The 26,282-nt window shown below is 37.2% G+C and overlaps 2 protein-coding genes across 16 annotated transcripts; one reads left to right on the forward strand and one right to left on the reverse strand.

The window, feature by feature from the left end:
* The first annotated feature begins 319 nt into the window (after positions 1-319).
* LOC132603538 (uncharacterized) lies at positions 320-3,841 on the forward strand. 8 transcript variants are annotated; one of them, XM_060316649.1, is made up of 8 exons: positions 320-437; positions 1,179-1,280; positions 1,736-1,849; positions 1,940-2,218; positions 2,493-2,606; positions 2,801-2,873; positions 2,989-3,055; positions 3,604-3,841. In XM_060316649.1, the coding sequence occupies exons 2-7, from the start codon at positions 1,215-1,217 to the stop codon at positions 3,024-3,026; spliced, it is 684 nt and encodes a 227-aa protein (XP_060172632.1). In that variant the 5' UTR covers positions 320-437; positions 1,179-1,214; the 3' UTR covers positions 3,027-3,055; positions 3,604-3,841. The 8 variants fall into 8 exon arrangements, with proteins under 8 accessions (XP_060172632.1, XP_060172631.1, XP_060172635.1 ...); XM_060316648.1 differs by having other exon boundaries at positions 421-437; positions 1,165-1,280; XM_060316652.1 differs by lacking the exon at positions 320-437 and adding an exon at positions 471-489.
* A 1,417-nt stretch (positions 3,842-5,258) lies between these two features.
* LOC132603541 (hexanoyl-CoA synthase-like) lies at positions 5,259-25,616 on the reverse strand. 8 transcript variants are annotated; one of them, XM_060316659.1, is made up of 16 exons: positions 25,571-25,590; positions 25,350-25,452; positions 25,186-25,247; positions 23,455-23,584; positions 23,083-23,330; positions 22,416-22,620; positions 21,168-21,208; positions 20,909-21,034; positions 16,181-16,254; positions 8,928-9,148; positions 8,228-8,322; positions 7,720-7,936; positions 6,162-6,287; positions 5,990-6,088; positions 5,626-5,838; positions 5,259-5,555 (listed from the first exon to the last, which is right to left on the reverse strand). In XM_060316659.1, exons 2-16 carry the CDS (start codon positions 25,446-25,448, stop codon positions 5,445-5,447), a joined length of 2,067 nt encoding a protein of 688 aa, XP_060172642.1. In that variant the 5' UTR covers positions 25,449-25,452; positions 25,571-25,590; the 3' UTR covers positions 5,259-5,444. The 8 variants fall into 8 exon arrangements, with proteins under 8 accessions (XP_060172642.1, XP_060172638.1, XP_060172643.1 ...); XM_060316655.1 differs by having other exon boundaries at positions 25,186-25,452; positions 25,571-25,616; XM_060316660.1 differs by lacking the exon at positions 25,571-25,590 and having other exon boundaries at positions 23,455-23,581; positions 25,350-25,564.
* Positions 25,617-26,282: the final 666 nt, after the last annotated feature.

A 26,282-nucleotide genomic window follows, 5' to 3' on the forward strand; every position in this document is an offset into this window, starting at 1 on the left:
AAAAGAAGAAGCAGCAGCAGCGGCACCTATAGACGAGGGTGAAGAAGAAGATGACAAGAAAAAAGGAGAGATGAGAGACGTCAAAGTGAAGGAGATTAACTGTTGCTTGGGAGTTTTGATTTTGAAATATGGAAGAAGTGCGAGGGAGTTGTGGAGATGAACGGTTTTGGAAGTTTTGAATATTGAGTGGGTGTTTTAGTATAATGGGCGGGTGTTTTGGATTTTTTTGTAGTTTGTAAAAGATTAAAAAATTTTAAAAATTACATTTTGAACCTCAATCTTCTTAATCCTAAATTTAATTAAGTTTTGATGTGAGGTGGGCCCTACACGTCACTTTAGTAATTTCTTTTAGTCACGTAGAGTTAATTCTTCCCAGTTATAACCCTAAATAGCACAGATAAGTGCCTAAATCAGACACGGTTAATAGTTTTGAACTGGTAACAACTCTTCCTCTATTTTCCATCTCATAGTTGATAGTAGTCCCTGAAGGTGTCATCACGACACCCTAAAACTTCTTGTTAAGTTTCATTTCTAAAGTTTTACACTTCCTTCACATAATTTAAAAGGAGGTCCTTTTTTTTTTTTTTTTTTTTGATTCTCTTGGGTATTCATGGAGCTTCTTTTATCTGAATTTCCATTGTAGTCCCTTCCTTTGGGTTGAATTTAACCTGTATACCCTCTTCTGTTGCACATACAATTTTGGCTACATTTTAGCTTTATTATGTGCTTATATGTATTTTCTCTATTACTGTTCTGATATCTCGTTGTTTCTTGTTCTTTGATTTTGTGTTTCTTGTGCTACAGTTTTCTCATTATTTCGTTGTTGTTACTGCTCTTTCTTCTGAATGCTATGTACTGCTTTCCATTTCACATTATTTTGTTGTTGTTTTTGCTTTCATTTATGTATTTTCTTTTCAAATTGCTTGAAATGCTTTTTACCTAAGCCAAAGGTCTATCGGAAACAGCCTCCCTACCCCCCACAAAAGTAGGGGTAAGGTATGTATACATCCTACCCTCTTCAGACCCCACTTGTGGGATCACACTATGTATGTTGTTGTTGTACTGTTCTGATATTGGTGTCCGGGTATAGCTTTGTAGTTGCATTTAATGTAGCAATTGGAGGGTCTAAAGTTCTTGCTTTTGATTTCCTAAAAGTGGTTTTAGTGTTGTTGATGCAGATATTCTCTTTGGAAGCTTATCTTGTAGAGGAAATTATGACGGAAATCAATTCACAAGTAAAAGAAAACTCCTTAATTTTGATTAAGCAAGGTGCCGAGGCTGTAAGTTACTAGCTGTTATTCTATTTGTTATTTTTAAGAGTTCATTCCTCATTTAACGCCCGAAACAACAGTTATTTTGGTTATTGGATTTTGAGTAGTATCTACAGAACTCCCTCCATTCACTTTTACTTGTCCACTATACGAAAAATAATTTTTCACTTTTACTGTCCACTTTAGCATATCAAGGGAAAGACTATGTTTTTCCCTCTTTATCCTTAACATTAACTACTAATTCCCAAAATCATTTCCCAAGATTTTTTGAAAATGCTAATAGTCATGGGTGTTATAGTAAAATATGCACTTCATTTATTATTTTCTTAAAGGAAGTGCAAAGTCCATTGTGGACAAGTGAACGGAGGGAGTAGAAGATAGCTAGTTTAGTTTAGCTGTCTTCCTATGTAAATCTTCTAACAATATCTTATGCTTCCTTCTTGTTGTTTTCACCTTTTATTCAGAGAGTATTTGAGTCATCTTTTGTGGGAAAGAGGTGTATAGTTAAGGAGCGGTTCTCAAAAAAATACAGGCATCCAACTTTGGACACAAAGCTCACTCTCAAACGCTTAAATGCGGTTAGTTGAACTAGAAATTGCTACTTCCTTATTGGATTATTGTTTGCCAGTACGCTTGCATGACTTTAAGATATTTTAATGCTGGAGCAGGAGGCCCGCTGTATGACTAAAGCTAGAAGGCTAGGGGTTTTAACTCCAGTTCTTTATGCTGTTGATGTTGTGTCGCACACATTGACATTTGAATATTTGGAAGGCTCTTTAGTCAAAGACATACTTCTCGATTTTGGATCACATGGTATAGTTGAAGAAAGAATGAATGACATAGCATTCCATATTGGTTCGGCAATGGGCAAGCTCCATGACGGTGGCCTTATTCATGGGGATTTGACCACATCAAATATGTTAATCCGCAAGGATACCAATCGATTGGTAGGTGTTTGTGAAAGGTCTTATCTAAGACTCTGTGGGTCTATTGGGTAATATATACTAAATGAAAAAAACTTTGTTGCAGTTTCTTTCCCTTTTTTGTTTTTCGATTTTCCTTTCTTGGAATGACATGGGCTTGAATAGAGCGTAATAGATAAGAGGTATTCATATAGTGTGCATTAGGTAGTTTGGAATTGATGCATAGTTCATTGATTGATTGATTCTTAACCTGCATCTTGCTAAATAAATTGTAATCGGTAGAATAGTGTTTGAACAGGTATTGATTGATTTTGGTCTGAGCTTTACATCAACCCTTCCAGAAGATAAAGCAGTAGATTTATATGTACTTGAACGAGCATTGCTTTCAATGCACTCTTCATGTGGAAATGTGGTAAGTATGGTCATTAGTCCTTTCTGTTTGTTTTGGTTGCCTTTTTCTTTTTGCATGTTATAAACATGACCCCCCTACTCCCAAACACCCCCTCCCCAACAAAAAGAAATACCAGCATGACCAAAAGTGTTTTCCACCCATAATCAGCGTCTTATGGAGGTGGATATAATCTTGTAACTATCTGTTTTTTGTAGATGGATAGGATACTTGCTGCATATAGGAAATCCTCCAAACAATGGTCGTCAACTCTGAACAAGTTCGCCGAAGGTGTGTAATTTCGTAGTTATGTTCCCTTCAGTCTTCTAGAGTTGTCAACAATGTGATGTTTAAATTAATTGCTGCACTGACTTCTTGTGTCTTTTTGGATTACAACTCCTTTTAGTGCGACAAAGAGGTAGAAAACGTACCATGATTGGATGAGCTGCCTCAACAATCTACTCCACATGTAGGTACGATTAATTGTTATGGGTAGTATTTATGGAACATGTTTAGTATACACTTGTGTACTAATATATATGTCTTAGTTAGAACCTCTACCAATTCATGCATTAGCTTTCTTCCTTTAATGTCCTCCGCAGAGAGGACTTCAGGTTGATAGACAAGCTTTACAAAGTTTTCTCAGATGTAAAATTTGTGAACAAGAGCTGCATATATATATATATATATAACACACACACTCTGGCTTAGATTATCAAGAAACATGGTTTTTCTGATACTCTTTCCCACTCTGTTGCTTGATTTTTGAGCTACAGGGCAATATAACTGGTCTGATCAAAGTTTGTAGATTACTAAAATACTTAAAGACTGTGCAATATGTTCAGCTTTAAAACTTCAAAAGTTTTTAACGCTTGAAGTTGCCTCCTCTTAGTTGTTCAGTAGCAGTACTATCTTTCAAAAATCCACTGTTGTCTCTTCAATACAGAATTACATAGTTGTTCAATTGCAAGTTGTTGGTGAGGCTGTTGCTTAATTTACCACCTCTACATTGATTCTACAGCTACTCTGAGCATTGCTGGGCGATAAGCAATTATACTACTGGATATTGATGGGAATATGGAGGACAGTTGTGTTATGGTTAAGTGGCAATGCAGCTATTTATGGTGAAATATTTGGATGTTTTCGATTATGTTTTAGATATTTGAGTCTATCATTGATTTTTGATATTTTATGTGCACTGAATAGGGTTCCGTTTTAAAGGGTATCTGTCAATCAAAAAGTGATAAAATTCAGTTTAAGATGGTGCAAATTTCATACAATAGCAAGCTTGTTTCAGATTATGAGCTACATTAACTTCTGCTTTGTGGTGTTAACTTATTTCCTAGTTTTGACTGGATTAATTTGTTCTGATCCTTTATTCACGGTGACACTAGAAGACGTTTGTGCACACTATTGTATTTTAATTTGTATATACATAATTACTTATCAAGAAATCGCACCCATAAAGAAGTTGCTGTCTAATTGATTTGACTTTGGATTTTGGTCAAATTTTATTATTCTGCTAACATTATTTAATTACTTATCAAGAAATTGCACCCATAAAGAAGTTGCTGTCTAATTGATTGACTTTGGATTTTGGTCAAATTTTATTATTCTGCTAACATTATAAAAACTTGCCTATGATTGCAGTACCAAATTTTAATTTTGTAAAGAGATATACATATTGAGGAATCTTAGGTTGTGTATTCACTGCATTAGCTCGATACCTAAACATTTTGAAGATTCACTTGCTCCTAGATGGGGAATACAAGATTCTGAAGAAACTGTACATTAATGAAAGTTTTTCTTTTCAATCAACTATCGAATTATCATTCAAGCGACAACGTTGGAATTTAACATGAATGACCATAGATAAGCCACAGCAGCAAAAAGAAGTAATTGCTTAAAAATAACCTTTTGCATACTTTCATCTCAAAATCGGTAGTCGCAGTGGTTTATTATGACAACTGAACTGATAATTTTAATAATTAATTAGTTATTCTCGGAGTTACATGTCACATTTTCAATTTAACTAGCACCAAATACTCTGGGAATATCGTCACATTTGGTAGAGAGCGTTCCCAGCAGGAATCCGAATTAATCGTAAGCAGATATTGGGCACGGATGGGAAGTCCAAACAAAAGAAGAGAAATTGACATAAATAACCGCCCATCAACATAATAGCCAGCAAATGTATATTGTTTGTATATTAATGTATAATATAAATAAACTATATACTTTTAATACATAACAGTGTATATATTTTGTATATTTGGCTAGTGAATGTAATTATTTCGCCGACCGGTCAAATGTGTATTTTACCAAAAAAAAAAAAAAAAATTGCACAAAACAGGGCCTAAATCTTCATGGATCACAGTCTAGACCCAATCTGAGAAACTACTGAAATATATGAGATTGGATCTTTTCCCTTTTCAAATAAAACACAATAACTTGTTTCAAACACATAATTAAGAACTTATTATGACTATTTTCTAAGCTTTTATTGTTCTTGAAACAATTAGTTCACAATTATTTGCTTCTCTACTTGTCCTTTTTCAAGTTGCACTTTTCTGATGGGCAAACATTTGACCCTTCAAGTGAGCCTAAAACTAGTTATTTTCCATATCCAGTAATTGCTTTCTAGCTTTAGGCATTCTAGTGGCGCTGAAACTAAGATGGATCGAAACTGGCAATCTCCATTTTAGAATACATAAACCATTATTTCCTTTCGCGGAATACATCCAATTCACATGTAAAGTACATATGTTACAACACAACAAACATATGGATCAACTACTTGAATTGCTGTTTCTAAATAACAAGATTTGTTACGTAAAGTGCCTTCATTGGGAATTATGTAGTTCAGAGTCTGGAACCTTGATCTGCTTGAGAAAACTGCTGCCTCAGTACCCTTCTCATGACTTTATTTGTTGCTGTTCTTGGAAGGGAAGGGAGAGGAACTATACTGGAAACCTGCACATTTTGTATTTAGATGAGACAATATCTCCTAACATACTAACAACCTTTCAGGCCTATGCTATACCTTGAACAATGGATTCAACTTCCTCTGCAAAGCTGTGTTGAAAGAAATCAGCAAATTAACCAAGTCGTGCTCCAATTTATCTGAACCCTTGAACACGACAGCAATTACCAACTTCTCGGGCCCACCTCCAGCAGGCGGTACTCCAACTGCTGCTGTCTCTAGTATATTTTCATCTACTACATTGCATATTCGCTCAATCTCAAGTGAACTCACCTGCCAAAACAGACTAGCAGAACTCTTAGGAAAGCATACAATCCAGTACGAAGAAACGCTTGGCAACTCAAATGTTCATTCGTATGCATAGTTTACTGGATCTTAATACTAAACAGATACTTTCGGATACAATTCGAGGCTAAATGCAGACCTTTATACCCCCTAGGTTCATTGTATCATCTGCACGACCATGTGCATGGTAATATCCTTTAGAAGTACGTTCAAACACATCCCCATGCCTTCTTAGAACCTGTGATACAAATAGTGTCAAACAAGCTATTGTTGGTAAACTGAAATAGCTTAGACTATGGGATTTGCATTACCTTTCCATTAAAAACAGGCATTCCTTTGAAGTAGACCTCATTGTGGTCCGCGTTCAGCAATGTACTTGAAGCTCCAAATATGAGAGGACCAAGGGCCAATTCACCGATCCCAGGAACATCTGATGGCTACACAAAAGGAAAAATAGCAGTCTTAAAGTGTCCCACACTAGTGGAGGGAATGAGCTATTGTCTCCTACTCCCCTTAATTCTCACCTCATGAGTTAGTTAGCCTATGGGATTGAGTCAAACTCAAGTATCATTTTTTTTTTTTTGGTATCAAAATCAGACCTATTCCTATCTTGGTTCCCAATTTTAGGCCTTATATTATATTGTCCACACACTGGATGTCCTGTCCTGAGCGTGGGGGGAAGTGGGGGATGTTAAGTTTCCTACATTGGTTGAGGGAACTATGTTGTCTCCTTATATGGTCTTGGGCAATCTTGATGTGGGCCAAGCTTCACCAAAGGCATTTACTAGAAGCCAAGCAAGGGAGTTCAAGGACTTTAAGGCTTGTTCATGAAGATGGAAGCTATGGGTGGAGTATGAAGAAGTGAAGCTGAAGGAAAGAAAATCTCAAATTGGACCCCAGGGAGGCTTTTTGGAACACTGCTGATGCAGCATCGGAATTTTCTCGTGCAGAGTACCTCCATACCGCGTCTGCAGACACCATTCCACTATCACAGAGAAGCCAGGCCTGACAAAAGCCTGAGATCGCAACAAGAAGTCTGCTTTTGCGGAAGGTGCTGACTTTGACCAGGTCCATAATCGCGCCTAAGAGTCCGCTATTGCAGAGGAAGTTGACCCAAGACCGGACCGCGATTGCGCCCCAGCATACGTGATCACGAGAATAACCTGAACATTTCCAACTTTCCCTTTTTAGCCTCATTATATTTCTAATCCCTAGCTGGAGATATTTTAGACTTTATTAACATCTTTAAGCAGTAATATAAATATCGTACTTTCCCAATTTAGTAGAGTTAGATTATATTGATGTATGAAGTTGGCAGGCGTAGCTCTTTGATCAATTCCAACTTTGCAAGGGAATTTAACTATCTTCTTGATGGGTTCTATAGCTTAGGTGCTAGCGTTCTAGTGAAGAAGGTGACTTTGTTGCCTTTCAATCTAGTCATTGTCTACTTTGTAGAATTTCCTTTATGTCAGATCTAATTTCTATCCCTTAAATTTCTTTTTGTTGTTATTTTTTATTACATCAAATCATCACTCTATGAGCGAGCATCTGGGGTTGAGTTAGACTCAAGGTCAATTTTCTTAGCAATCAGCTTAAAATATCACAGTAACAAGCAATAAGGGGTTGTGAATGTTTTAAGATGTGGCAAAAAGAAAACAGGAATGTGAATGATTTCCTTATGAGGAACCCCAACAGAATTAGCAAGTCGAAGTTGCACACGAACTGATCACATTTGGTAAACACTCAACTCTCACTAGCTTAAATAGAACTTTTTATGCAAGCACAAAATGCATCATCATACAATATTGATTGCAGTTTGCTCTAGAAAATACTATTGATGTTCCAGCTATGAGGTTGCAGAGTGCTTACTATAGGAAAACCATCATCGCCTAGAATATGAAGACTACATCCCATGACTGCTGTGCTGAAAGCGGCTAAAGACTGCGGCTGCAACAATGACCCAGAGACGAAGGAGCCACCAATCTCTGTACCGCCGCAATACTCAATTATTGGTTTATATTCAGCTCTTCCCATCAGCCAAAGATATTCATCCACGCTAGATGCCTCACCAGTGGAGCCAAAGCAACTACCATCATGTATGAACTACGTTAAGCCCAAGAAAGGGACAGGAAAAATAGACTTGAGCAGAATTCATTTAATGTGCATATGTATAGGAAACATATTTGTTTTCAAGTAATGTCAGTATTCTGAAATATGAAGTCATAAATCAACCATGCGCAAGCTTGCCAGCAATTCAGTCAATTTGAAAGGAAATAAGAGTTAAGGAGATAAAGAAAGAGAAGGAAAACAAGGACGAACATGCAAATTAAGCTCCTGGTGAAACAAAAACATAATGTGAGGGTTGCTTAGAAACTACCGGATGGTCGACCAATCATAGCCATCAGGAGAATTCTTCGCTTTCCAAGTCCTCACTATACTTGGGATCACCCCAAGCATAGTTACTTTAGCATCCTGGTTAGTTTGCAAGAGAGATTTTTCGTGAGCATAGATAACAAAAGGTATTCAAAATTTAAACAATGTAGGTTTGCGATGAATCAGCTAAAATATTTCAAAATACCATATCTATCAGAGATTGCGATGCCTTGATTAGTTCACTGATATTTGGGCGGTTAGAACCCACAAGCTTAGCAATAATATTATTAAATTGCAAAAGTGTACATGCAATAAAGTGTTCTCTTTCTACTCATCATTTTTTCCCTTTTCGATTAAATCTAGGAATTCCCCACATTGTGGGAATCTACTGGGTATGTTGTTGTTGTGATTAAATCTAGGAATTGAGAAACTCAGCCTGTTTATTTTCTTGATAGGACACCCAAAGTATTGTCGCAAGCTTACGCATGTAGGAAGAGCAATAGATTCAAAAGACTCAAATAAATAGATACCTTCCCTCGCTTAAAGTAACAAAATACACCAGATTAGAAGAAAACAAAGTAACATGATATTAGCAGACACAAGAATTATCTTAAATGTATATAATTGTGATACAAAGTGATTTTCACCAAGTCGTTCAACACGAAATAGGAGACCAAGAAAGTAAAACAATGAAAGAAAATAACCTGTACAAACTTGGCAAAGCCAGAACCAAGGGGAGATCCATTATACAAGGCAATGGATGCCCCATTCAACAGTGAAGCGTAAACGAGCCAAGGTCCCATCATCCACCCAAGATTAGTGGGCCAAGCAACAACATCGCCTCTTTTAATGTCCATATGGCACCACCCATCAGCAGCCGCCTTGAAAGGTGTGAGGAGAGTCCATGGAATTGCCTTTGGATCTCCTGGACCATTTAGGATTTTAGTTGTGGCCATTTATTCAATTGCTTCATTTGCATTACCAATTCAATGAGTTCTTTATAATCAATTGGTAAACATAAAGAGGATATTGTACACTCCCATTTCAGTTCGACAGTTGACTTGACTACTAAATTTTCCATTCTTGTTCAGAAAGAGGATATCTATATGTGAATGTAACAGCATTATTGATGTGAGTTCTTCAACCTTTAATTTATTATGAAATAAAGCTTCTACAACCATTCACCTTCCTCCCAACCTTTCCCCCAAAAAGAAGAGGAAGTGTTGGTACCAAAAGAAAAACAAGATTGACAAGTTTTCCCGTGGAAACCCAAGAATTATACTAAACTGGGATCCAACATCATGTAAACCACCCCTGCAAGCACAAACCTGTAAAAACTCAGATCTCCCTTCCAACTTGGCACAACCACCTGCATATCACTCTTGACCTAAATTATTCTAGGTCTCTGTGTAGTACAAGCAACTTTAGCGAAGTGTTGGCTTGCAGTTCTTGATTGGAGAAACATGTGAATGCTCTACAATCATGAGAGCTTTGTTGATAGGTTAGAGGTGGCAATTTTCAAGATATAAGCTGTACATCAGGGCTCAGGCCTTCCTTTACGCTATCCATTCCGAAGTACCCTTTTCCCTCTTTACTGTGTTGTTCACGTGAGAGGCCCCAACTTAACGATGCTACAGTGGTTACATGTGGCCCTTAAGTGAAGCTGCAGTGATTACACATGAACCTTAAATTAACTGCCTTGTTTCCTTCTTCAAAAATTACTATTGTTAGAATACTTTTGAATATTCTAGAATAAGTGCAAATATAGTAGGTAGCTTAATTTACTCCTATTTGTAATTAGGTATTGATTTCCTTTGCTTTTTAGAATAAGTGAACATAGTTATTTAAACCCCAATAGCTTGAGGAAATAATCAAGTCGAGTTCTCTCTTATTTTCTCTTCCAGTTCACATGGTATCGGAGGCTGGTTAAGGCCACAATATAAAAGAAGAGAAAATTATGAACTCAGAAATTTTCCAGCAACTTATCATGGCTGTCCGGAGAGAATTTGGTTTCAACAGGTGTTGCGGTCAAACCAATACCACCACGAGAATTGGAACACCAACACGAGAGAAACCCAGCCAGCTCTGCCATCCCACGAGCCCTCACGCGCCGACCACAGCAGTCCAAATTCCGGCGAAATCTGCTCACGTGCCCGCGCATGATCCCTTTCCGACCAGATTCCGGCGAGCTTTTTTAAGTACTCGCCCCTCAAGTTCGAGCAGATCCAAACTGGTTACACCATCTTCCGACCAGATTAATCAGAAGCAGTTCACTATTTCTGGCACTTCAGAACTTTATTAGACTCTGTAATAGTCTCTTGCTCTTGATTTGAGGATTGCTTCATCTAGTATTTGAACAATGTCATTTGGATCGGATGCGTTTGGTTCTAAAACCATGATTTCCAGCAACTCAGAACCACTCTATCACTATTGAACCTTGATAGTAGTGCAAATTACTTATCTTGATCATCTTCAATTCAACTTGGCCTAAGGGACAAGGTGTTCAGGATCACTTGATTAAATAGGCTAATGATATTAATGAAAAAGATAGGGGAGAATGGGAGAAGATTGATGCTCGATTGTGTAGTCTATTGTGGAAATCTATTGATTCGAAGTTATGTCATTATTTCGATCCTTCCAAACTTTCTTCTTAGTTTGGGAAAAGACTCATGGGCTATACATAAAATAACATCTCCCACTTTTATAATGTGATTTCTCAGTTGACTAAACTGGTAACTGTATTCTATATCATATGAGCAAAACAGTACATGGGTTGCACTGAAACCATATTTACAAAAGTACTCCAACACTCTACTGTTTTATGCCTATATTGAATCTAAAACATCAATGATAGTAACAGGATCATCTAAGTAGACCTGATTACACCAAAAACAAAGCAGTAAGATACAGTTCAGCTTGACCCTCTGCACACCATTCTCTATGTTATCAAAACACCTAGAGTTCCTCTCCTTCCAGATTGTCCATCATATGCTGGCAGGGACAATTCTCCACCTGATTCTGTTCTTGGCCTACAAGCCTGCTTCCTCCCAACTCTTTAAAGTCTCAGAGACCTTTCCCGGCACGGTCCAAGATATACCTTTAAGATTTAAGAATATTCTCCAGAGCTGTTGTGTAAACTTGCAGTGAAGGAATAGATGATTTAATGTCTCTGCTGTTTCTCCACATAGGAAGCATCTAGAACACAAAGGTATCCCCTTTTCATCAGATTATCCTGTGTCAAGACTGCTTCTTTGGCTAAGAGCCACATAAAACATGAAACTTTGTGTGGAATTTTAGTTCTCCAAATGTGCTTCCAAGGCCAATTAGTTATCTGTTGATTTGATAGATTCATCATCCTATATGCTGCACTAACTTTAAAAACTCCTTTGTTGTTCCCCAACCACCAAAAAACATCCTCTCCTACCTGAAGGCCATTGAATTGTTCTAGTATATTGAAAAAAATCAGCCACTCTGTGTATTTCCCAATCATTGATGTGTCTTCTGAAGGTGAAATTCCAGCCTTGAGGTGTCTACAACTCTACAACAGTCCTTTGCTAATCTAGGACCATGCTGTAAATATGTGGAAATAAACTCTCCAAAGTACCAGCCTCATGCCATTTATCTTTCCAGAATCTGGTTTTGTTTCCATCAACTACTTTGGTCTTAGAATTGTTCTTGACTTCATCCCATAAGGCTATTATGGATCTCCAAAGACTGACCCCATATGGTGTGGTGACCTCCTTTGTCATCCCAGTATCCTCCTCCTCATATTTTGCATTAATAACTTTCCTCCAAAATAGTTGATGATTCTTTAGCATACTAACCTTAAAAAGAAAAATTTGGGTATGTCTACCATTTTGGACAGGTTCAGATGGTTATGGAAGAATTTAATGAGTTGCTGCTCGCTACTACGAGTGTTGAAAAAAATTGGACCAACCAGAGAATGTATTTGGTTGTTATACTTGTTGGACTTCCACCTGATCTTGACTCAGTGCGGGACCAAATCTTGACTAGCCCTACTGTTCCTGCTATGGATGACCTGTTTGCTCTATTATTACGACTGTCTGCACCACCTATGTGGTCTAGTCATGCAGTAGATTCATCTGTTCTAGCATCTTAGATTGCATGTCAGACTAGAAATCGTACCCATGATGTGTGCTACTCTCTACATAGTAAACCAAAGATTGGTCATGTTGCTCAGACTGAATCCATCAGTAATCCAACCAATCAACTATACCCTTTATCTGAGGTAGAATACAATGACTTTCTTTAGTATCAGGCGAGTAAACATCTCCACCAATATCTTCCGTTGCTCATACTGATAATCATATTTCTTGCATCTCATAGTCCACCACACTTGGTCCTTGGGTCGTGAACTCGAGGGCTTCCGACCACATTTCTGGTAACAAATCTTTATTGTCTGATATTACTTATTCTCCATACTTCCCCACAGTTACCTTAGCTAATGGTTCTCAAACTATGGCAACTGAAGTAAGTCAAGCCAATCTACCTTAACTCTGAATAATGTTCTTTTTGTCTCTGGTTACCCCTTTAGCCTTCTGTGAATCAATTGTTTGGCTAGAGCCTTAAATTGTTTCATCTCATTCTTTAGCGGCTTCTTTGTTATACAGGACCTCAGTACGGGAAGGATAGCAAAGGACGTGAGTCAGATAGACTTTATTATCTTAATTCTCCAGCTCAGGAGCTACAGTCTGTTCAGCCTCCGACTCTCTAGATTTAATCCACAGACAATTGAGACACCCTACAACAACAACAACAACAACAACAACAACATACCCAGTTGAATCCCACAGTGTGGGGTCTGGGGGGAGTTAAATGTATGCAGACCTTACCCCCACCATGGTAGGGAAGCTGTTTCCGAAAGACCCTCGGCTCAAAAGAAAACAAGAATGAGGTACCTAGCTTGTCAAAATTGTCTAAGTTAGATCGTGAGCCGTATCAATTGGGGAAGCACACCCGAACTACTTTTCCACATACTCTTAATAATCGCGCAAAGTCTCCTTTTTATTTAGTTCATTCTGATATTTAGTGTCCTAGTAGGGTTGGTTCCACATTGGGATTTATGTATTTTGTTAGTTTCGTTGATCATTAGTCAAGATGTACTTGGATTTTCTTAATGAAAGATTGTTCCAAATCATTTTCTATATTTCAAACTTCGCGAAAACACAATATCAATTTGGTGTTCCCCCACGCACTTTCCATAGTGATAATGCATGTGAATATTTAACATCTCAATTTCAATAATTTATGTCTTCCAGTGGAATTCTTCATCAGACATCTTGTCCATACAAGATTGCTCGCACCCTACTCATGCAAGAACACGTTCCATTGCACTTTTGGGGGATGCAGTACTCACATCTTGTTATTTGATTAACTATATGCCTTCTTCTGCCATTCAAGATCAGGTTCCGCTTTCTCTGTTCTGTTTCTCAATCAACCTTGTTCTCTTTTACACCACGTGTCTTTAGAAGCACTTGCTTTGTTCAATTCCCACTCTAGGAAAAGACAAATTGGCTCCTCGTGCTCTTAAATGTGCCTTTCTCAGTTATTAGGAGTTACATAAGGGATATCGATGCTACTCACCTAACCTCCTGTGATACCTTATGTACGCTTACTTTCTTTGAGGGTTAGCCCAACTTTACATCCACTTTTGTTGAACATCTAGGCCTTTATGATATTTTACCACGTCCATCTTTTGGGGATTCCGCCATAGTCTATCCGTCCGCTCCACCTTCTACAGCTCCGTCTTCGTCAGCTCCACCTCCACCACTTTTGACTTATCATCATCGTCTGCACCCCTCATCCGGTCCAAACAATTCACATCCACCACCAGAGTCCTTGCCTGATGCGGACTTGTCTACACAAAATCTCCAATTGCCACTTGGAAGCTATTTGTTCTACTCGTAACCCTCATCCTATCTATACTTGTTTGAGCTATGAGCTATCGACGTTTGTCACTGGCTCATTCCGCGTTGGTATCATCACTAATATATGTTTCTGTTCCTAGGACTACAAGTGAAGCTCCTTCTCATTCAGGCTGGCAACAAGTTGTGATTGAGGAGATGTTTGCCTTACACTCTAGTGGTACTTGGTAGCTTGTTCTTCTACCTCCAAGTAAGTCTATAGTTGGTTGTCATTAGCTAATATACAGTGAAGGTTGGCCCTCGCTTAAAGGCACGACAAGTCGCCAGGGTTTATACCCAGATTTATGGTCTTGATTATGTAATACCTTCTCTCCTGTGTCTAGGATTGCTTCGGTCCGTCTCTTTTTATCTATGGTTGTTTGCCATTGGCCTCTCTACCAGTTGGATATTAAAAATGATTTTCTTCATTGGTATCTCGAAGATTAGGTATATATAGAGCAATCATCAGGCTTTGTTGCTCAGGGATTCCAATAACATCGTGTGCAGACTACGACGGTCAATTTATGGCCTAAAGCAGTCTCCTCAAGCATGGTTTCAAAAATTTAGTACGGTATCAGGAATTTGGCATGGTTAGAAGTGAAGCTGATTACTCGGTGTTCTATCGTTGCTCTGCCCAACTTTGTGCATGTATTTGGTGGTTTACATTGATGACATAGTCATCACAGGTAATGATACAAGGGAATTGCCAGTTGAAACATCACCTTTTTCAACACTTTCAGACCAAAGATCTGTATCTAAATCAGGAATTGTTATTTCGCAAAGGAAGCATGCACTTGATATTTTTAAGGAGACAAGATGACAAATTATAGGCCTATTGATACCCCAATGGATCCAAATGTTAAGCTTCTACTAGGTTAAGGGGAGTCTCACGGTGATTATAGAAGATATAGGAGGCTGGTAGAAAAACTGAATTATCTCATTGTGACTGGACCTGAGATTAACTTCCCGGTTAGTATTGTAAGTTCTTGGATCTTCTCATTGTCATTGGAATGCAGTTATTTGCATTCTTAGATACATAAAAGTTGCTCCAAGGAAAGGACTACTTTACAAAGACCGAGGACATGAGAAAATTGTTGGACATACAGATGTAAACTGGGCGAGGTCACTCTCGGACAAACAATCCACTTCTGGATACTGTGTTCTCGTTGGGAAAATTTTGGTGTCTTGAAAAGGTAAGAAATAAAACTTGATTGCTAGACCGAGTGCAGGAGCAAAATATCGGGCTATGGCCGAGGCGACATGTGAACTCATATGGATCAAGCAACTAGGAGGAGTTGAAATCTAGAGAGATTAAAGAAATGGAACTTGTGCGTGATAATGAGGCTGCACTTCATATTGCATCGAATCCAGTATTTTACGAGAGGGCCAAACACATAAAGATTGATTGTCATTTTGTCAGAGAGAAGGTACTCTTAGGAGACATAGTCACAAAGTTCGTGTGGTTAAATGATCAGCTTGCAAACATATTCATCAAGTCCCAAACCGATCCCAGAACAGGTTATATATGTAGCAAGACTGGTACATATAATTTGTATACACCAGCTTGAGAGGGAGTGTTCAAATCCTTGTGAATTCTACAATATATGTAAATATAATAGGTAGCTTAATTTACTCCTATTGTAATTAGGTATTGATTTCCTCCCAGTTTAGAACAGGTAAACATATTTATTTAAACCCCAATAGCTTGAGCAAATAATCAAGCCGAGTTTTCTCTTATTTTCTCTTCCACTTCACAATTATCATCTCAACAAGTATGCCTCAATCTCACCACTCATCTTCCTCGTTATTGTACCACCTTAAACCACCATAACTTCCCTAACACTATGAGTTAAGTCACTGTTGCCTCTCACTTTCTTCCAGCTTGCTCTGGAATCCTTACCCAAGAATCTCGATCCTATTTTTACATAGTAATATCCCCAGCTTTACAATTTTGGCAGTCTCATTCAGTTCAAACAAAATTAAAATGCATGTTGGCATGAGAGAATTGGACATAATTTTAACTTTTACTGCACCTGTTGTGCCAGATGAGAACAGAATGTTCGTAAATGCATCAATAGGTTGTTCAACAGCAACAAACTCAAGTCCCCTGCAATGCGAGGAAATAAAACTATTATTCCTAGCATCAGGGCATTTCAAACAATGAGCATTCAATGGGAAATGCAGGTAAAATTTTGTAAATGAAGATATAGTCAGAGATGACAAAAGTAGACTTGTTTTTTATAATCCACCTAAGAAGGTCGGGTGGGGGTTTAGGCTCTGACCCCTACCCGTTGTTGGAAGCAAGTAAGGCAAAAATTACAAAATAAGCAGGGAGACATTTGTCGATACCTCCATAATTACAAGCTAAGGGTGGACAAGCCCACCCAGTTATGTTTTGAGGTTATGTAAAAGATATAAGCCTATTGCTAATTTCCTAAACTAAGTCATGTGGGGAGGATTCCTCTCCCGAACACTAGAAGACAATTACGAGGTTGCAAATGAAGATGAAATATGTCTTGAAGATTAGTATCCTTTGAGAAATCTAAACAACCCTATCTAGTCATCCAAAATGATAAAGATAGGATTCTGAGAGTATCTACTTTCTTCTTCTTGTTGACAAGGCTGAACGTATTATGATTGGCCTAAATTTTTGAATATCCTCTCGGGGATATTCAAGAACACCACCAATGCCGCATCTTTTTATGTACTCATGCGCATAAACCAGCTCTTGTCCTTCTTGCATTATAAATGATCTAGGCCCAAAGGTGGTAATAATATCACGTGTTAATTTATCTAAATCTCTGATTATTCTGTTTTCATTCCCTTTCTTTGTTACTTCCCTTGAAATCAAAAGACCTAGTTTATGATGTAATGACTCAATTTTTTTTTTTCCAGTGCATGAACCTTTATTCCCTTCACTTTCTTTTTCCAGTTCGGTCGATGAAGAGGAGATCTGTGCCTCAATAATTTCAACAGAAAGGTCAGTCTGGTATTGTAGATCCTGAGATGGTGCAATGTCCTTTTTATCTAGTATTTGTTTAGTGCTTATAATGAAATTATCTAGATATACTTCGCTCGACATAAGTTATGTAATATTTTTATCTTCGGAAACTGAACTGATGCCTCGCTCGGCACAAGTTCTGTAGGAATTAAGTTATGCCGAGCGAAGTATATCTAGATATTTTCATTAGAAGCTCCTGTAACTGTAGTTTCCACTTCAGCACTTGCATTGTGATTATCTTCCGTCTGTGTTACTTCCTTGCTAGCTTGCCCCTTGTGGTTGACAGTGAATGTATCAATGTTCTCACTACTAGGTTCTTCAATTGTTGGCTACTTTTGGGTTGAACATTGTCTCGTACTCTTGTTTGTCTTTTTAGTGTCTTAGCACAGGCCTTTTTTTCCTCCTCTTTTTCCTCCTGAGTACTTCTGTGATTTCGCCAACCATTGGTTCTTGTTCCTCCCGTTTCAGATTTTGAGTCTGAGCAAGTCTGCCCTGGTTTGCCTATGTGGTTCCTATCCTAGCATATTTGTGAATGCATTAAGGGCGTGGGCGTTCTTTCAGTAATTCTGTGCTGCTTAGCCCTGCCTCCTTCCAAAGTGTTTTCAACATGGTTCTAACAGTCACCGACGTCCAACCTGCTTACTTCATTGCCACAAGATGAGAAGGGGTTTCGTTTCATTCAATAGAATTAGTTTGCAAAGTTTCAGCTGCTTCAACAGTTTGCAGCTCATTCTCCTCTTGTCCGCTTTCTTCCATAACTTCATCTACTATTCTGCTTTACATTCTTACACAGCATGCCGTTGATGTTTCCATACCCTGCAAGACATGGATAACGTACTCAAAATTGCAGATTTTTCCAGAATCCTTTCAAATGTCGTGTTTTTAACACCTACAGAAACTCTTCTCATCAAGTTCACCTCAAACCAGATTTTCGCCATGTCAGGCATGCTCCTCTTCACTGTGGCTACATCCACTACTAACAGGTTCCAACGTGACCTAGAATTTGCTTCAAGAAATCATACCCGATCAGATCCCGAGGTAGACTTGGCAATAGTACTCACAATGGTGAAAGGGAGGTCTCCTCCTCCGTTGAAGGTCTGGAGACCAGTTGAATACCTCATGTAGAAGCCCACAATGCTCAATATTCTTTTGTTCTCTTGCAATACACAGCTATGGTCTGATTCGCAGCTGAAGTCCAGGAAAAATGTCTTGCATAATATAGGCCCATGAACTTGTCCTTTGAAGTGGAGTTTTGACAATGAAATCTGCCGCAATAGCCTTGGTTTTTAGTTTTCCTTGGGAGAACTTCCCAATAAGAGTCCATTTACACTTAAACAGTTGTCCATGGTAGTCCTTAGCTCAGAATATCGCCAGAGGCCTACGCATGCAAATGGTGGTGTTTGCGACCACAGAATTGAGCTAGGGCTCATTTTAGCACCTAGTATAACTGCAAAGGAGGGTGGCAACAGGTATGGTCCTCCATCTCTGGCAGCAGATGTACGGGAGATGCTATTGGTGGGAAGATAAGGAGCTGGTTTGACAAGAGTGGACTTAAAGTCCGAAGAGGTAGTAGTGACACCACCTACTTGCGGAGAAGCATTTCTGACCTAATCTGCCCCAATTCACTTTTCAAAAAAATATTCCAACAACATGCAAGGAAGTTTGTTAGATCAAATTTACTACTTTAGATTCAAATTGAGCTTCAACATATTGCAGAACTAAATCACATAAAGCTCATGTATCCAAAGGATCAATACCTTAGCTTTTAAGGCAAGTTCTATAGGAGAATTATAATATTGTCAACGCAGTATGGGGGTGAATGTTGGCCTCTAAGGTCCAATATCCACAAGATGAGTGTCATAGAAATGTATATATTCGGATGGATGTAGTCATACAAGATTAGATAAGATTAATAACAATTACACTTGAACGAAGGCGCAAGTAACACATTGCAGATTAAATGAGGGAAGGTTGCTTTTTCCAACTAATAGTTGGTAATACTCTAACCAGAACGATAAGATGGTTCAATCATGTCCTACATCGGCCTCTTGATCAGTCACGCACTTGCCCGTAGGTGTGAGACCACAGTGATTGAAGGTCTTAAAAAGGGACGAGGTTGACCTATAATGACATAGAAGGAAGTCTCGAAAGACTTACAATTCCTTGGAATTCTTGCAGACTTGGCAAACAATAGGCACAATGGAACGAAAAGATTCATATAGGCAATACCAATTAGTTGTGAAATTACGACTTAGTCATGCTGGTATGCTTACTTTAGGTCCCATGTTACTAAGTGTCTTTTAGGGTGTCTGGTATGAAGGAAAATATTTTCCATGGAAAATGTTGTTTTGGAAAATGTTTTGTTGGAAATAAGTAGCTTTCTTATTTATTTTCTTGTGTTTGGTACGTAAGCAGAAATTGTTATCCCAAAAGCATTTGTATATAATCTAGGAAATACTATGGGAAGTGGGGGTAGGGAGTCGGAGGTAGGGGTGGTGGGAATGGGGCTACGGTGGTGAGAGCGGGGACGGGATGTGTTGGAGGTGGGGAGGAGACAATCAGTGTGGAATGCCACTTGTAGAACTTGCTTTCCCTACTTCTACTAGGGAAGTCATTTTCTTCATTTTTAAGGAACTTATTTTCCTAGAAAAAAAAATTGACCAACGAAATATAGGAAATTAGAAAACATTTTCCCATGCCAAACACAACCTTAATCTTGTTAAAAAATTGTATACCAACAAAAAAATATATAGAGAACTCGTAGTGTTAGCAGGCATTTGGACATAGATATTATTTGCAAATAATGAAATATTATTTTGCAAATCATTGGCGGTTTTACAATTTTGTCCATTATTTAAACTACAACTTCAAATAGAGTATTTGAACAACTGGTTTAAGGAGTATTTCAAGTGAAATAATCGTTCACTCACAAACTTCAACTTTTTTCTCCGAATACAGTTCATGTTCAAACACAATTTCAATCTCATATCCTTATTTAACTTCAAATACTCAGTTTTTCGACTTCACCTAAATGTTGTCCAAATAACCTTAGCGAACCTAATGTATGAATATTGGATTGAGAGGGGCCGAGATGGAATTACATGGATAATGAGCATTCCTATAGCTGAACCCAATTTGGGATTGAGGTGCAATTGTTGTTGTTGCATTGAACATCGGAAACAGCCTCTCTACCCCATAAAGGTACGGGTAAGGTTTTGCATACACCCTACCTTTCCCAGACCCCACTTGTGGGAATACACTAGGTATGTTGTTGTTGTTGCATTGAACATACAAATCAATGCAGGTTCTGGTTTGTGCTCAAAATTCAAAAAAAAAAAAAAAAGATACGTTATTTCTGGCTCAAAGTAAAGCAAGTATATTATGTGATACTTCAAAAGATTTATTTCTACAGATACATTTTCCTACATACCTACCTCTAATGTAACTTGCATCCACACATATGGAAAAGAGCTCTCAAACTACCGGCATATTATACAGCAAATGTATAGTGAACATCATACTTCTCGTGTAAGACTGTATTCTTAGCTCGGGCAACTGCTGTTGGAACTCATCTTACACACTTCTTAATGTTAGAAGAAGAAGTTGATACAACATTCCAACCTCTGACCCAATTCATTGGTAACAGTACAGTATGAAAAATAAATAAAGAACAAGCACTTTACTGTCCTTTCCTAGATGAAACATGTAGAAAAGAAAGAAAGAAAGAAATGACAAGAATCTCTGTGAAAGGGGTTCTTACTTGGAATCTTTCACTCTCTCTAAAAAGTCAGGCCAAGAGATGTCTCCATCACGTAATTCTATGCTCAAGCTGGAGGCTCTATTGGGAATCACAATTGCCATCGGTGAATGAGCATCAACAACTCGACTGCAGTTTCAACAGGTGAGAACATAAATAAAAAAGGGAAATGCAGAATTTACTAGTGACACTAGCAGTTAGGCTCCTATGAACCTCGATACAGTTCAGAATGTCTGAAGCAGAAAGAGAAGAAAGAGGTTACCTGTACAAGGGTATCTTTTTATCTCCACGGGAAATAAAATCCTGGATAGATTTTGACAGAAAACAAACTTAAACAAGAAAAGCACCAAAAAATAGTAATCATAAAGAAAGAAATGGGAATCAGAATGAGTACAACTGCATACGCTAAAAGGAATAATAAGAATGAGAGAACAACCATTTGCACTAAAATTCACCATTTATCAGAATTTTATCAAACTTAAGGAATATAAGCTACAAAAGTATAATTTGATCATAGAGGAGTCCATAAGAAGCAAAAATCAAATACGAGACCAACAAAATAGTGTTTCCATACTGAATATTACCATAGAATGTTAATCCAACTAGATTTTTGGAGGCCTATCCTTAAACTACTGGATCTCTCCAGAAATTCTTCAAATGCCCTTAATAGAGACAAAAAGCCGCAACGTTCTGAAGAGTTTACTTCTCCACATTCAAACTGTTTTATTTCGTTTCAAAGGATTATAAATGAAGCCATAACCAATTTGCTGGAAGCTAATATTTGAATCATTGATACATTTCTTTATATTTCAAATTCATAGTTGTCTAAAAGTATAAAAGTTTACCAGCTTTGAGTCTCAAATGAAGTTCTTTCATCATTTAACGCATCAACTTGACCTTACGTGCATAACAAACCAAACTCCCAAGAAAATTCAAAAATAATGAAACATCTTGAATTAATTAGGTGACTACTTCATAATTCTCCTTGATCTCTGACACATAAATTGATTGTATCCAATACTGACATTTCTAAATATTTTAAGAAGATATCAAGCCATGATTTTACAACCGTTCTCCTGTCCCACTAATTTGGTCTGACATATAATCTTCATGTATTGCCTAATTTGATCTAAAATAGAAACTCGATATTTTTTAGAATTCATTTGCATCCATTTCTGCAATCCATATTATAGTAACATTTGTAACCAATTTTTCATCAATTCTTTGCTAAATTTGGGTTATTATCGGATAATTTGTTGAATGACGAACTATAGAACCATCTAATACATCAAAACTTTGAATTTAGTACTATGTTATCAGGTGCATCAAAATCAATGCACCAGTGTGGGTCTTTCCCTTACAACCGTGCCTTTTATGAATGTGTAAATGCTAGCATAGAAAGGAGCTAGAAACTTGCATTGGTCCAATGAAACTCTAATGACCTTGAAAGAGCAAATATATATGATACAATAACTAAAAAAAGAATAATATATCCTCATTAGTAAAGCACCTGAGTAAAAATTGCTTTTGCTTTTGATAAGATGAGCCTCGTCGAAATTTCACTTGGGGCAAAACTATCAGCAATGGACACAACTACATAACCAGCAAGAACAATGGCCAAATAGATCACCACAGAATTAACATCCATCGGCATATCTATAGCTATGGCAGATCCTTTCTCCAAACCCAGGGTTTCAAGAGCATATGCAACTGCCCTGTAAGAACAGTTATAACTGTGAGAAAGTTGATGGTTCAGAGATTTCAAGAACATGGAGAAAAGCACGATGAAGAAAGTACCTCATACATGAAACCACTGGGAATAAAATAATATAAAAAGATATGAAACATGTTATATGGCTTCATTTAGGAAATTGGTAATTCACCACTACTTCATCCCACCCACTCCGCCACCCCCCTCTTTTGACCTAGCTACTCTCTAGAAAATTGAGCAAACAGGACCTAGATGAACTTTAAATCAAATCTTAATGCTCGCAGAATTTTAAAATTGGTGGTTTGCGTATTTTCATGCAGTTGACTGGTTTCTAGATCTACAACTTTTATTTAAAAAAAGAGGTTAGCATTTCTCAATATGAGATCAAAGCTGATCTAGCTAACCGTTATAAATCGAACTACATCAGTTTGTAGAGAGAATGATTAACAACACCAATTTATGTTACCAAACTGATTCAAGTAACTCCTGCAAGGTCATCTTATCAACAGGTGCTTCATCATTTCCTTCACTTCGCCACACTATGGCTACATCACTTAAAGCCCTCTTTCTTAGACAGAGGCAATTCTTTGCTGGATTCACTCGTGCTCCAGGAAGCCACTGACCACCTGGATGAGATGGAATCTCACGTAAAATACATTCAGGGGCAACTGAAAATGAAATATTCATTTCCTCCAATATGGTTTTCCAATATACCTAGCAAATTAAGTGATTGGACAGGAAATGAGAGAGTCAACAAACACATGATTACTTATTAGCATCAAAAGCACAACAGAAGTCCAGCGATCAGGAATTCATCCTCAAAGTACATTCAACCTACCTCTTGGTAGGAGACTGAAAATCTCTGAAAATCAGAGAAGCTAGAAATTGGGTCTTCATATTTTGATCCCAAAAACTCCTTTCCACGCCTCTCCAGTAGTTGACCAACATTGGTCAACCGTGCATTTCTTCTGTTCCAGAAAATATGAAATAAATTTGACATTACAAAACAAATTTAAGTTCCGGGAATTCTACACCACACGTCATGTATTATTCTTGCCATACAGTGCATGCAACGATGCAAAATCTACCCGTAGGTAAAAGGATCACCATTCACATATCCAAAAAAAAAAAAAAAAGAAGAAGAAGAAGAACAAAGCAAAGGGGAGATCACCATTCAAGTATACGAGTAATATCAAAAAATTGGCATGATTTTTTGATATCCAATACACCTTTTGACAAGCAAACCCACAAAAAATAGTACACTCATCCATTAGTTCCAAATTATTACCATCTATCCAGTTAGGTGTCTTTGCTTTCAAATTTCTTGAACATTACTCCATGCGTGAAAGTAAGTTACTAAGTGCCCATCTGGCCATGGATAGTTTTAATTTTCTTTTTTGCGTAATTTTATTCCCGAAAACTGTTTGGACATAGAATTGTAAAAAAATTCCAGAATTCAACTTGAAGTTGAATTCCGGAATTTTCTGCAATTCGAAAAACTCCAAAATTTTCACAATTTTCACTCCAAATCACTCACAAAAATTCAAAAACAAATCCAATTTCCAAATACCATTTTCAACTTGGAAATAGATAATAGTACTTTTTTCAAATTTCATAATTCTCATGTCCAAACACCCACTAAGATTTTTCACATGTACATAAATAAACTTAGCCTTTGTGAGCTTCACAAGCATAGCCAGTCAAAAACCCAGATAAAGCACGATGATCATGAAGTTGATATCAGTGTAAAAATAGTCAAATTATGGCAATCGTTTGGATACTAAAAGGTTGGAATGTCATCACAGGCCTCAATACAATGACTTCAAAGTTAAATTGACTCATACCAACCCCAACTAATTCGGAATTGAAGCTTAGTGTACTCTATAGAAATTTGACAACCAATATAAAAGTAGACTAACTATGATCAGTCATTTTAATATTCGATCCTAAATAGAGCAAAATGGAGGGATAGTTGATTGATCGACTGACTTTATAAAGTTAACACAATGTCATAAACTGAATGAATCCATATTCCCGCCTTTACCCCATAAAGAATCAAGGGAAAATTACAGCCAGATACCATTCATCCATCTAGTTTACAAAATATGTATAATTGTATACAGTGTATGAGTAGTATATGAAGTATACTAAATATATACATATAATATACATACCTACACATATAATATACATGTAATATACATATACTCTCTTTGTCTCAATTTATGTGATACACTTTTCTTTTATTTGACAACAATTTAACTTTAAACTTTAACTTTTACGCTTAACGAGATGATTTATAACCACACAAATATCTTTGGCTTGTTTTAGACCACAAGATTCAAAGTCTCCATTTATTTCTTAAACACCGTGCCAAGTCAAACTGTATCACATCAATTGGGACGGAAGGAGTAATATACATACCTATATACGTAATTTACATAACTACACAGCCTAAGTGTATAGACAGTGTATACTCCGGCCATATTTGGTAAACTAGATAGCCCAAGGGTAAAACTAGTAAGTTCCCCAAGAATGAAATAATCAAAGAAAGAGAATAGAGACTAACGGGTCGGGTAACCAGGCAGGCGGGTCAGGCCCAAAATCCTTATAGCATCCATAATACATCATCTGATGGAAAGTGAAAGGAATGTTTGGATTGAGTACTTCTTTGGAGATACAGTGCCATGTTTGGGGAGTGGCAGCCCCGTAATCACCAACAATTCGGCTCACCTTTTCGTAAATTATGCCGGCTAGTTCAGTGGGTATTCCCAGAGCTTCAACATCAGCAACAGTGACGGAATCTAAGCCTTTGTAGTTCCGATTAGCCATAATCCTAAATGGAATGGTAAAGAGTGATTAAAACATAAATTAGAGAGAACTTGTTATTAGCGTAAGAAGAGTTGAATGAGTTGTTGGGTTTTAGATGATGATCAAATTTTCTCCACTACCACCTGTCAAGCTTTGATTAACTTGAATATTATTGGAAACGAGTTGGTGGCTGCCAAATATGTTGCTTTTTAAAAAAAAATCTTGTTATATTTAATTAGTACTTTTGTCCATTTTATGATGCCATCGTCATAAAATTATAATGTATCTATATGTATGTAATTGTATTTGGGTAGTAATAATATATACATATTTTATATTACTAATACACATGCATAAGTTACACTGTTTTTATGCGCGCGCGCGCACACACATATATACACACTATGTTCAAAACACGATTAATATAACATTGTAATTTGTATTCCGTATCCAAAACTTTATTATATTAGTGTTTGCTACGAATACAAAGTTGGCAAAAATTTATTAATACTTTTTAAAAGAGAAAACTTATTTAAAAGGAAACTATTTTAATCTCTTTGAGACAAAACAATAGCAATATTTAAGCATCAGTTGATATTTTGAATTTTAACTCGATTAATTTAAAGGTGTAAAATATTCTATTGTTAATGTACATAGATTGAACCTAAACAATACTTATTATTTTTTATCAAATTTTGATTTGGATAATTCTAATTCTAATTCAAATTATTAAATTAATTTTACATCTTTAAAACGAAACAAAGTAGAAATTTGATTTTCTATTTAAACGAAAAACTACTATTTTTTAATTTTTGGTGAATATTTTTGGTTTAGCTCATTTTACTTATCATCTTG

This window comes from Lycium barbarum, chromosome 7 (assembly GCF_019175385.1).
Source record: "Lycium barbarum isolate Lr01 chromosome 7, ASM1917538v2, whole genome shotgun sequence".
Classification (NCBI taxonomy): Eukaryota; Viridiplantae; Streptophyta; class Magnoliopsida; order Solanales; family Solanaceae; genus Lycium; species Lycium barbarum.

Coding starts and splice junctions, on each gene's coding strand:
- LOC132603541 (XM_060316655.1), bottom strand. CDS start 25,448: ATGGCTAATCGGAACTACAAAGGCTTAGATTCCGTCACTGTTGCTGAT. Junction 8,323..8,927: donor GCTTTGCCAAGTTTGTACAG/GTTATTTTCTTT, acceptor CAAACTAACCAG/GATGCTAAAGTAACTATGCT. Junction 5,839..5,989: donor TGAACCTAGGGGGTATAAAG/GTCTGCATTTAG, acceptor CTGTTTTGGCAG/GTGAGTTCACTTGAGATTGA.
- LOC132603538 (XM_060316647.1), top strand. CDS start 999: ATGTATACATCCTACCCTCTTCAGACCCCACTTGTGGGATCACACTAT. Junction 1,850..1,939: donor CTCTCAAACGCTTAAATGCG/GTTAGTTGAACT, acceptor ATGCTGGAGCAG/GAGGCCCGCTGTATGACTAA. Junction 2,219..2,492: donor GCAAGGATACCAATCGATTG/GTAGGTGTTTGT, acceptor GTGTTTGAACAG/GTATTGATTGATTTTGGTCT.